The 12,310-nt window shown below is 44.0% G+C and overlaps 1 protein-coding gene across 3 annotated transcripts in view; it reads left to right on the top strand.

Moving 5' to 3' along the window:
* Positions 1-12,310, top strand: part of Fbn1 (fibrillin 1) — a 203,118-nt gene that overhangs the window by 132,809 nt on the left and 57,999 nt on the right. For all 3 annotated transcript variants that reach the window (XM_087654706.1, NM_031825.3, XM_087654705.1), the window contains 13 exon segments: positions 755-880; positions 1,408-1,527; positions 1,749-1,886; positions 2,280-2,330; positions 3,867-3,992; positions 5,884-6,111; positions 6,818-6,943; positions 7,057-7,185; positions 7,450-7,575; positions 7,662-7,787; positions 8,887-9,009; positions 10,023-10,148; positions 11,352-11,477. In XM_087654706.1, coding sequence (XP_087510832.1) covers positions 755-880; positions 1,408-1,527; positions 1,749-1,886; positions 2,280-2,330; positions 3,867-3,992; positions 5,884-6,111; positions 6,818-6,943; positions 7,057-7,185; positions 7,450-7,575; positions 7,662-7,787; positions 8,887-9,009; positions 10,023-10,148; positions 11,352-11,477 — 1,671 coding nt within the window.

Raw genomic sequence — 12,310 nt, 5'->3', positions numbered from 1 at the left:
AACTGCTCACTCTTCCAGTCTGGCACACAGTCTATCAAGTATCAATAACTTGTTGTATGTGTACGAAACTCTACTGCTGCCCGTACGGCGTCAGAATCTCCATGGGCTCAGACCCAGGAGAAGGAAAGCCCTGTCTTCATATTCTCTGACCCATTTGAAGCCTCCTGGTGTTTGGGACTCTTGGAAAATAGTTGTGATCCTTATAGTATTTTGATAGATTTTTGGTGTTCCACTTACTCAGTAGAAACATTACTTCTTGTCTGATTTCTCATATTTTAAGCACTATATATGCATGTATTATATATAAATATATAAACATGTAAGCATATATATATATTGTCTATTAAAGTCTATTCACTGCTGTGGTTGGAGTAATTCCCCATGGTCTTCTCCTCCCAGTGCTGGGATTACAGATGTACACCATCATATTGAGGGTGCTTTCTATTTATTTAGTTCCTTACAGCAGTCAGACCAGTCCTTTTGATTCTAATACTGCAAATCAATTACAGAAGTAAAGATAACTAATTTTCAGAGAATCCAAGAAGTGAAATAAATAGCATCCAGAAGCTTGAAGCTTTGTAGACACTTAGTCCGGACAAGAATAACAAGCTCCCATGTGGGTTACGCCAATGGAACAAGAGTCTCGCCTCTTTGGGGACTTGATTATACCTTTAGGAATTTAAAGCCCTAACCTAAATGGCATTGCCCGCAAGGGACAAGCTCTTTCCAATGTCCCTGTTTGCTGTCTTTCCAGATATTAATGAGTGTGTGCTGAACAGTCTACTTTGTGACAATGGACAATGTCGAAACACACCTGGAAGTTTTGTCTGTACCTGCCCCAAGGGATTTGTGTACAAACCTGACTTAAAGACCTGTGAAGGTACCTGTGCTTTTGCTCTTCCCCTGTGCACGTTCCTCTCTGGGAAAGCCATTAGAGCACCTTAGGAGTCACTTGAAGTCACTTTAGATAACCAAGCCAGTTCTGTGGGGACTCTCTGCTTCTAAATGGCACTGCACAAACTCTAGCCACAGACAGCACTTACTTGCTTTTGGCGTTTTACTCCCCTGTCTGTGGTGGTTTCAGAGCGTTCATTTCTATTCGTCTCTAGCTGGCATTTTCATTTGCCATCACTTAATAGATGAAGAAAATGTCGTGCATGTATAATTTGAATCCATAATTCTATCCAGATTTTTCTGAATACGAAGACTCACTCATGTGCCAGTTTCTATACTAAAGAAATATGCTCAATTAGTATTTTGACATTCCTTCTAGTTTGGCCAAACCTGTTTAGGCCAGCTTTACTATCTAATGAAGAATATGTGGTAGCAATTAAGGCCAAAGTTGAGGTATGCATTTTATGCTTAAGACCAACGTTCAGTAGTCATGGGGACCTGGTTTTGTTTCAGACATTGATGAATGTGAATCGAGTCCTTGCATTAATGGAGTCTGCAAGAACAGCCCTGGGTCTTTCATTTGCGAATGCTCTCCTGAAAGTACTCTGGATCCAACAAAAACCATCTGCATAGGTATTTATCCCTCTGAGAATGATTTTTTTCAGTGTTTATCAATAAGCCAGTTCTCTTACGTTCAATGGTTGCTTTGACTGCCACAGAAGTTCAGATATGGGAGAGTCGTTAAAATAATTATTACTCCCCTTTCATAATGTTATTCTAGCTGTAACTCCAGTGTATATGTTGGGTTTTTTGATAAGATTCTGTTAAATGTACGTCGCCCCCTCTTTCTGCAGAAACCATCAAGGGCACTTGCTGGCAGACTGTCATTGACGGGCGATGTGAGATCAATATCAATGGAGCCACCTTGAAGTCCGAGTGCTGCTCCTCCCTTGGCGCTGCCTGGGGGAGCCCGTGCACTATATGTCAAGTTGGTAAGAGAAGCAGGGCATGGCTCTGAAGCCATCTCATTGGCCACTCCACTGACTTAGGTCCACGTGAAAAATTTAAAGATGACCTTGACAAAAATATTCCTGAATGGGACACCAGCAAAGTATCGAGGACATCTATTTTATGCGATTCTGGTCAGGGTGCCATTTTCTATTTCCATGTGGTCATGTGATTAGCTTGTAGTGCTTCCCCTGGAACACCAGTTCCTGCAAGCTGGGCTTTACTAGTGGAGACCTCTCATTGCTGCTCTTTTATCTGTGCAATCCTGTGCTTATTCACAGCAGCAAAATCCACTCCTGTCCCAGGCCCCCCCTCCAGTTTCTCCTATTTATCATGTCTTAGAGCGATGTCATTAATATTGTTTTGTTTCCCCACAGATCCCATATGTGGTAAAGGGTACTCGAGAATTAAAGGCACGCAATGTGAAGGTATTTCTTATTACTTATAAACCTTAAGTGTGTATGAAGAAAGTTTGTGTTAGCTTGGCGTCAATAAAGATGTAAGGGGACTTCACAGCGAGGAATATGATGCAGAGAAAAAAATTACTGAGAACCGCAGATCAGAACAGATGTTAAATGCACAGGCCCTTGCCAGTGTTGGATCACTCTGGCCCAAGGACAGCATGGCTGGCTATGCTTTAGAACCATGGTGCATCTCTGAGAGTGGCTGCATTTTCAAAATGCTGTCTGCAAATCAGGAGCCAAAAAGCAAAACATTATTTTTTTTCAAAGACTGTAAAATTTGCATTCATGGTTAGCCCCACCTCTTTTTATTGTGGTCGCTTGTTTGTATCACATTCCTGGGTGATTTAGAAGGGTGAACTCAGTTGCCTCTGTTTTCAAGGTCCATGTGGACCCTCTCCAGTTCACTGTGATTCTCTCTCATGGAGTCCTGAGTGGATATAGGTCATGGTGACTAACATAGCCTGACATGACACAGCAGCTGAAATGTTTTAAAAAACAACAGTCCCATATGTGGGGTAAAAAATGGAGGATTTTTTTTCCCCTGTTAAAACAAAGAGAAATCCTACAACCCCCACCCAAGGGCTTGCTTGCCAAATGATGACTGAATCCCTTGGCGTTTTTTCTGGTTCAGACCAGCCGTTCATAACTTATCTGAGCTTAACAGCACATTTTGGTATACAAATGGCCAAGGAAAAACTCCGAGGGACAAACCCCTCACAAGTAGTCTCGACCTCATTTCTGTTTAGTTTGCTTTCAGGAAAGCATTGAGACTTTTCCTCAACACTCTTGGCTTAGAGAGAAACCTCTTTAAAATAGACGTGTGTGTGTGTGTGTGTGTGTGTGTGTGTGTGTGTGTGTGTGTTAACCAAAGGCTCTCAAGGCTCTCCCCTTTTGGCATTTAGATTGCCTTTCTTTGGATTAATTCAATGATGTCTGTTTTTCCAAATTAAGTGCAGAGAACACACTGCTCTGTGAGGCATACTGGGAAGGATCAGTAGGCTGGGGAAGCACTGGTGGATGACAAATGGATGGTCATGCATGTTGTCGCTCCCTCGCCCAACCAACCACATGGGCTCAGTACTCCTTCACTGGCCCACATATGCCACAACAGGATTTGATTTTTATACACTCAAGTTCAAGCTTTTCCTTCTTTGATAATTTGTGTCTATTTCCAGTCATCTTGTCTCCTAATGATAACTATAAACCCCAGAACCTTACTTACCAGTGCTGTCCCCCAAACCTTTGGCCCCTGTCTCTACAACTCAAATACAACTCCCAGAGGCCAGTGTAGAGACTCCTAGCTTTAGTGAGCAGACCCACTGCTTGCTATGAAGACACAGACGTTAACACGAACTGTCTGGAGGCAAGCTAGTGTATTGAGCTTAGCAGGTTCAGAAAAGGTCCTCTCTTTTGTAAAGATCATTGTGAATCTATGAGTGGGGTAAACCAGGATTAACTTATACAGATATACTGACTTAATGCTTTCTTTTTCCTCTTTAGATATCAATGAGTGTGAAGTATTCCCGGGAGTATGCAAGAATGGCCTGTGTGTTAACTCCAGGGGTTCCTTCAAGTGCGAGTGTCCCAGTGGAATGACTTTGGATGCTACAGGAAGAATCTGTCTTGGTAAAGATGAATGAGATGCAGTTGGACTTTTGGATACACACACACATACACACTCGCGCACACACACACACACACACACACACACACACACACACACACACAAGTTCAGCTCATCGGTTAGGAATCTATGGTGGTTTTCTTGACAAACTCTTTTTCTAACTCTGCTGAGGTAAGGCTTTCTTCCGTGCTAGTCTTTCATTCTTCAGTGCAGTGCCAGCACAGCCGCCACTGTGCAGCCACCCACGTGCTCTGGGCTGTAGAATACATGCTGAGTGGCAGAGGGGAGAACATTTGCGTGTAATGGGGGACCACACCCCATTTCTTTTAGGCTTGTGCTATAACTGATAGATGCTTCCTTACAGGAAACCCCCATGGGTATCAAGAACAGAAATCCTCCTGGGGGCAGCTAGGTAAAGGGGATATAAAATCTCCATCACCTCTATCAGTTATGTGGGAATCGTCATGCCAACTGCTAGAGTCCAGGGAACACGACATATCCAGTCATCCAGTCATCCATCCCAGTGACATGGAAGACACTTGAAGTCCTCAGAAAGATGCCCCATGACTCTCAGCTGTGGTATCTCTCTGACTCCTAGTGTTATGACACAAGTGTCTCCCTACTTAGCCTTTGACTCTGTAAATGATGTCACGCGTAGTACATATCTGATGCTGAATCAGACTGAAGAATATCCCTGGTGAAAGACCACGTTCTGTGCTTAAAAGACTGTCAATACAGTTGAGGAATTTTGATCATTTACAAATGTGAACCAACCTTCAGACATAGAATTTTAAAGTGTTCACACAATATGGAACTGAAGCAGGGTTCAGAGCTCTAGGTCCTTTGTAACTAAGGAAATCAGCAAATCCAAGCCCAAATCTTTATTTATTTAGGAGGGACCTTATTTAATGAAGCATTCTAGATTCTTAATTGAAAGGTGGAGTTTGCTTTACATTGCCTGCATTCGTCTGTGAAACTCAGACATAGGGCTGCCTAAATGCTGTAGAGGGCTCTTTTAAAAAGGCACTGGGTAACTTGAACACTTAAGTAAATAGTTGCAGCCACTTGTGGAGACAAATGAGAAGGAAGACACACTTGAGTGATGCTTCGCAGTTCTTGGGTACATAATCTCATCAGAGCATCCCAGTGCTTCCTGGGAGACGGGCACAACATCATTCGACAGGCATGAAGATTTGGGATCAGGCATAATGATTTTGCTATGAGACAGTGAGTTGAAGAATAGTCCCAGAATCCAGGTCTTCTGTCCCCTGGTCTGCTGGCCTCCTCCACAGTTGCTTAAATTTGGGACTGGGAATAGGAACATACATACACACACACACACACACACACACACACACACACACACACACATTTTAGAAGAATGGGTGGCGTTTTTTGCCATCTCCTCTTTTGTCTTAAGAAGGGAAGCCCTCTCTCCAGATTAGTAGTCCGCCTCTCCAGAAACGAAGTAAGTCTAAGGCTGTGACGTTTGAGCGGTAGGTCCATCCCAGCAACAGCGAGTTTGTTCATAGGCAAGAGACGCCAAGATATCATGGACTACATGCGTTAGGGAGGAACATGACTTTACAAGGAGAAGATGCCCACACTCGGCAAAGTGGCACTTCTCGGTCATTAGCTGCCTACATACAACTATCAGAAAACACCAAAAGCTGGAAGGGAGCCTTTCATAAACAGGACATTTAAACATGTCTGAAGAAGAGAGTAAAATCTTCATTAGCTGGAATGCCTACCACATAATCTTGGTTTTCAACTAGAAAAGAAAATGTAGTCATGAGTATAGCAAATTAGCATGTGTTGTATTTTCCCTAACAAAGGTAGGTAGCTTTGCACAAGGAAGGGCGGCTCTCCTCAGCCTCCTGCCCTCTCTGACAGATATCCGCCTGGAGACCTGCTTCCTGAAGTACGACGACGAGGAGTGCACGCTGCCCATTGCTGGCCGCCACCGAATGGATGCCTGCTGCTGCTCCGTTGGGGCAGCCTGGGGAACAGAAGAGTGTGAGGAGTGTCCATTGAGAAACAGCCGGGAGTATGAGGAACTCTGTCCCCGAGGACCCGGGTTTGCCACGAAAGACATAACAAATGGGAAACCTTTCTTCAAAGGTATGTACGGTGCTCCCTGCAGCTGCTGCTGCTGGTGTGTGTGTGTGTGTCCATGTGTCCCTTTTGTATTCAAGAATCTCTTTAAATTACATTAGTGACATATAATGCTGAGAAATAAAAGTAACATGGATTATTTGTAAACTTTTTAAACCTCAAATGACATCTTTAAATTCTCAAAGTCATATAAAGATGTATCCAAGAAAACCTCAAAGAGCACTGAACAAGGGCCTTATTCTGTTGCCATGCTGGCTGGGTCGAGGGACAGGGAGAGGGTGAGTGCGTGAGTGGGTGAGTGGGTGAGTGAGAGGAGAGGTGGGTGAGAGGATGGGTAGCTCGGTGGCTGGGTGGCTAGGTGGCTGGGTGAGTGGCTGGCTAGGTGTAGTGGGTACTGTATTTGTCATTGTCCATATGCTTTAAGTAGCATTTGGAGTTCAGGCATTCATTGGCCAATGATGATCAATTGCCCGCCATCTCCCAGGAAGTGACCAGCACGCTTCCTTCAGTGTTCTCTTAAGATGTAGAGGTCAGAAAGACTAGGGATGTTTATGAAGTCCTAGCCCTGGATTTATCCATAACATTTCTGAGGTGGATAGTGATAAGACCTGAAATAAAGACTCTCCAACCTTCTGGGTTTAAAGTGTGGACCCCTGAGTCATCCTGACCAAATACCCATAACGCTTTTCTTCCCCATTCTGTTTTCCTGAAGACATTAATGAGTGCAAGATGATACCCAGCCTCTGTACCCACGGCAAGTGTAGGAACACCATTGGCAGCTTCAAGTGCAGGTGTGACAGTGGCTTTGCTTTGGACTCTGAAGAGAGGAACTGCACAGGTCAGTCTCCAGGGGCAGGAAGGGAGGAGACTTCACATTCTCCCTCTTCTGGGTCACTTCACCTTGTAAGGTTGTCCCTGCCCTCATGTTGCCCCCTTCTGTTTTTCATGCAGACATTGACGAGTGCCGCATATCTCCTGACCTCTGTGGCCGAGGCCAGTGTGTGAACACCCCGGGGGATTTCGAATGCAAGTGTGACGAAGGCTATGAAAGTGGCTTCATGATGATGAAGAACTGTATGGGTAAGTTTGTGCTTGGGAAGCAAAGGACTTCGAGAAGCCTGGATTCCTCACAGGCCGTGTTCCAGGCAATTCCTGCAGTCCAGTCTTCTGTCCAGCGAGGGCAGTCTGTGGCCGAGGAAGACTCATACAGGAAGGCACTGAGGGGCTAACAGTCATGGGTATCAGTAGCCAGGATTCCCAGCAACTGGGGTTGGAAAGGGGAACAGCCTGGTAAAGGAGAACAGGGTACCAGCATCTTCAACATGGGGCATTTCTATCTTACAGATATTGATGAATGCCAGAGAGATCCTCTCCTCTGTCGAGGAGGCATCTGCCACAACACAGAGGGAAGTTATCGCTGTGAATGTCCTTCTGGCCACCAACTGTCCCCCAACATCTCTGCGTGCATTGGTAAGAAGCTCTTTAAAACCCTTGTGTGATGTCACTTATTTGATTCAGACGTTTATGTGTCTATGCTGTTCTTTGCTTCTAAATAGACATCAACGAGTGTGAACTGAGTGCCAACCTCTGTCCCAGCGGGCGTTGTGTGAACCTCATTGGGAAGTACCAGTGTGCCTGCAACCCGGGCTATCACCCCACTCACGATAGGCTTTTCTGTGTCGGTGAGTTCCAGCCTTCCTTTTACTTCATGGTGCACTTTATTTCATCTCTTCGTAAAAGCCGTGCATTCTGACTTCTGTCTTCATTGCTAGATACCTTCACTTAATCTTTCTTATTTCACGGCAAGTCCAATTCTCCCAACAGCCCCCAATATTTGCGCCTCACTTCCCTCTTCAAAGACGCAGATGAATGAAAGATTCACGATCTGCTGTGTGCTCTTTGAGAATGAACATAGCATATGCATGAATTAACCCTGGGGTGAACTACGTGTAGCAAGTGCCGTAGAAAGCACAGGAAGACGAAGTCTCTGCCTGGCTTGGTAGAGATCATTTAAAGATTCCAAAGAGTGACCAATGACAAGAAGAACATGGAATGTTCGTAGCTTACCCTGAAACAGAAGCCATGTCTGGCACTCCCTAAGTATGGGTTTTTGTGGGACAAGAATTTTGCTTTGTGGTTGGTCCTCTGTAGGTTTAGTTTCCCCCGTGAAGAGTGACACAGGAGGCCCTGTGGCTTTATCATGCCCAAAGTCCAAGTGAGATTGTGTAAATGCTGCCAGTTTGGGCCTGGCTTGGGGTGTACACCATGTGGAACTGCCAAGTCTCAGACGGTTTCCACCCACAACCATAAATCAGCCCACATTCTTTTGAAATCTAGCCAAGGTCAACTCAGAACTTCAATTCAGGTTCTTGCAAAGGATCAGAACCCCAGCCCACCAAGCCTTAATTCGTGTTTATGATTGAACCAATGACCAGGAAGATTGCTCCAAGTGTAAACACAAAAGAAGGTGTCTCTGTCAGTTGTATGCTGTACTGGAATACCCGACACTGGCTAATTTATAATGATAGAAATTCATTGCCTCACAGCTCTGGGAAGCAATAGCAAAGTCCTGGCATTGGGAATGGGTCTTTTTGCTACACCAAAATGAAAAGGAAGAATGGCCAAATTCACCCATGTCACCAAAGCTGCCCAGGAGGGTGGGGTCCTCATAGCTTAATAACCTCCTCAAAGCACCACGCCTTAGTACTTGAATGGTGGTAATTAAATTTCAACAGCAGTTTGGGAGAGCACACATTCTAATATTCTTCTCACTTCTCTTAGACATTGATGAGTGCAGCATAATGAATGGTGGTTGTGAGACCTTCTGCACAAACTCTGACGGGAGCTATGAATGTAGCTGTCAGCCAGGCTTCGCGCTGATGCCAGACCAGCGATCGTGCACAGGTGAGCAGCTTTCCCCACTGCCTGTGTCTCTTTCAGTAACAGTCCCCCAAGCAGAATGGCTCAGAGGCCTGGGCTTCAGAGTGTGACAACGACGGCTCAAGTCCTCGTCTGTTGCATATTTTAGCTGTGTGTCTTCAAGCAAGACACTTAGCACCAGATGTTCATTTATAAAATGTAGGTGAGATTGTGGGAAAGAGGAAGAAAGTTTAGCATAGCACTTGTCGGTTAATAATTGGACTAGAAAGCATTTTCTTGGTAAACAGAATTTTGAGAGTTACATCTTGAACCTAATTTGGTGCAATTCTGAGTGTGTTTTCTGCAGCAGCCCCATGACCTGAGGATTTGTGAATCTGCAAAACCTCAGCTTCTAGCCAAACCTACTGAGTTGAAAAGTACAGGGCCATCTTAATCATCCAGGTGTTTGGAGAGAGCCGAAGTTTGAGAGCCGCTCTCCTAACTTATACTATCTTACTACCTTATGCTGGACGAGACAGGTAGCCAACAGGAGATAAAAAGTAGAATGCATGACTCGGACTTCTGGCTCTAGTTAAGAAGAGAACTTGAACTTGGGAAACACATTGATTTTATTTGACCTTTAAACCCCCACCCCCACCCCCACCACACACGCATTCAAAACTCACCTCTGTATAAGTTGACTATCCAAAGTTAATGTTGGAAGTAGCCATTTATAACTGGACAGTGATAAAATATGATTCATAATCATTTTGAATGGTGAATTTATGTTTAAATTCATACTGATAGTCTTTTAGACCAGTGCTGTGTCCTTGGACCACACACTGAGAATTTTGAGATTGGCTGCCTCCTCTCTCCCTGGGATAAACTGATCTCTAATCTATACAAAGCTTCATTTGAATTTAGGGTTAGGAGATACTCATGTTAAACAAGTGGGCTGAACTTCGTTACATTGGGTCAGTTCATACTTCCTCCCTGAATAATGGAGCCAATATATTGATACCTGTATAACGTGTAGCTGTTGATTTTCTTCTTCCCAGACATTGATGAGTGTGAAGATAACCCCAATATCTGTGATGGTGGCCAGTGCACAAACATTCCTGGAGAGTACAGGTGCTTGTGCTATGATGGGTTCATGGCGTCTGAAGACATGAAGACTTGTGTTGGTAAGAAAGAAGGCGGCATTGTCTAACTGTTCAACCACAGTGTTGAGAAATTAACAGTAGGGAGCAATTCCTTCCTATTTCCTGCTTCCTGTCCTGCCTGCTAACTCTTTCATTATAAGCTGGCTGTTTGAAATTTCACCTTGGTCAACTGCTGGCAATCTCTGTGTTCTAGAAGTATTGTTGAACTTAGAGGATACAGTTCGGTCATCTGGAACCAGGCCAATCCTTTCTGCAGGTCTTACTTTTCAGCAGCAGTTAGCTGAGAACTGTTTTTGCTGTGTTATTGAGGCAAGACCCAGTGGAGCCCTACTCCATTCCCTGTGAAGTATAAGACTTTCTAGTTCAGCTGTGTGGGAAAGGGCGCCATTGTTGGTTTCCTGTGAATGCCGGGGAGGGCTGCTCTTCCATAGGCCCAGGCTTAGAGTTTATTCTTCAGTAATCTGAGAATAATGTCAGACCCAACTTTCTTCTTTTATCTTAGGAATCACTGTATTTTTGTTGCCTTATGTCCAGGGCCTGGAAAACATTTCTCTGGCTTATGTTCGCTTTTTACCTCTTAACTTCTTTTTAGTTGTTTCTCATGAGAAGGTCATTCCCTCTTGGCCACAAGTAGGAGCCTAGGGTGGGTTATGAGCACACCCATTTCGTGGATGGGTGCTTTGCCTGCATGAATGCCTGTGTATCACATGCATGACTGGTGCCAGGGGAGGCCAGAAGGGGACATCAAATCACTTAGGACTGGAGTTACAGACAGTTGTGAGGGGCCATGTGTGTGCTGGGAATCGAACTCCTGGTCCTCTGGAAGAACAGCCAGTGCTCTTAACCACTGATCCATCTCTTCTAGTAAATTGTAGGCATCACACAGACAGAACCACAGTTAACTTACCACAGAGAACGTTGTCTCCTAGAAAAGCCATCACATGGACAAGCTTCTGTTCAGCAAGAGTTAGTGAGTTACTCTCCACCCTAGTAACAGGCAGACTACAGGATTAGTCAGCACTAAGACGTGTCAGTATGAATACATTTTTTTTCTGAGAGAAGGCATCTAAATATAATATCTTATAATGTTTACTTCCCAAGCTTATCATTTAGTGAACAATGTCTCAGCTTTTCTTAGCTTTTAACCATAGTTCTCTTATCTCAGGGAGAAAGCATCCATTACAGCAGAAACTTGGACATGTGAATTGTACTTATGTCTTACAGATGTCAATGAATGTGACCTGAATCCCAACATCTGCCTCAGTGGGACCTGCGAGAACACTAAAGGCTCCTTCATCTGCCACTGTGATATGGGCTACTCAGGGAAAAAAGGAAAAACGGGCTGCACAGGTACTTTTCCTGTTTCGTATTGATCAAAAACACGCCACGTAGCCAAGAAACCGCCCTAATAATTCTAACTTGACACACGTTTTAAAACTTACATTTTTAACTGCACTGTAGGTATTTCATGTGCCGAGTTTCCTCAGTTTAGCTTCTATGCCTTTGAAACTCCCCATGCTTTATTAGAACCAACCTGACGGAAGCCATCCTTCTACCTGTGAAAACGATGGTGTGTCGGATTGGATAAGTTAACAGGACAGAGTGTAATCCTCATAGGCTAAGGATCATGCCTTCAGATCACGTTAGTGATGGGATCTTTATATGTTAGGGATCATGCCTTCAGATCACGTTAGTGATATGATCTTTACAGGTTAAGGATCATGCCTTCAGACCATGTTAGTGATGTGATCTTTATATGTTAAGGATCATGCCTTCAGATCACGTTAGTGATGTGATCTTTATATGTTAAGGATCATGCCTTCAGATCACGTTAGTGATGTGATCTTTACAGATTAAGGATCATGCCTTCAGACCATGTTAGTGACCATGCTGGTTGCTAAAGATTCATAGCTCTTTGTCAGAGAAACCTTCTTTTGCCAACAATTCATTTTGTAACTGAGATTGCTTTTCAAAGTAAACACCCTGGATTTTATATTTCCTTACCAGTCCTCAACTTAGAGTACTTGGGTACACTAACTTTTTAGCCTAAACAAGTTTTATCCGTGTGACTTAGCTAATGCCATAAAGGAATTGAAATAGTCACAGTTTTCTTTTTTATTATCGTTAGCGCTTAAGAAACCCTTACGCAGTAGTTTCAGGAGACTATTGTATTAAATACCAAA

Source organism: Rattus norvegicus, chromosome 3 (assembly GCF_021556685.1).
Source record: "Rattus norvegicus strain SHRSP/BbbUtx chromosome 3, alternate assembly SHRSP_T2T, whole genome shotgun sequence".
NCBI lineage: Eukaryota > Metazoa > Chordata > Mammalia > Rodentia > Muridae > Rattus > Rattus norvegicus.
This window is presented reverse-complemented; position numbering and strand designations above follow the sequence as displayed.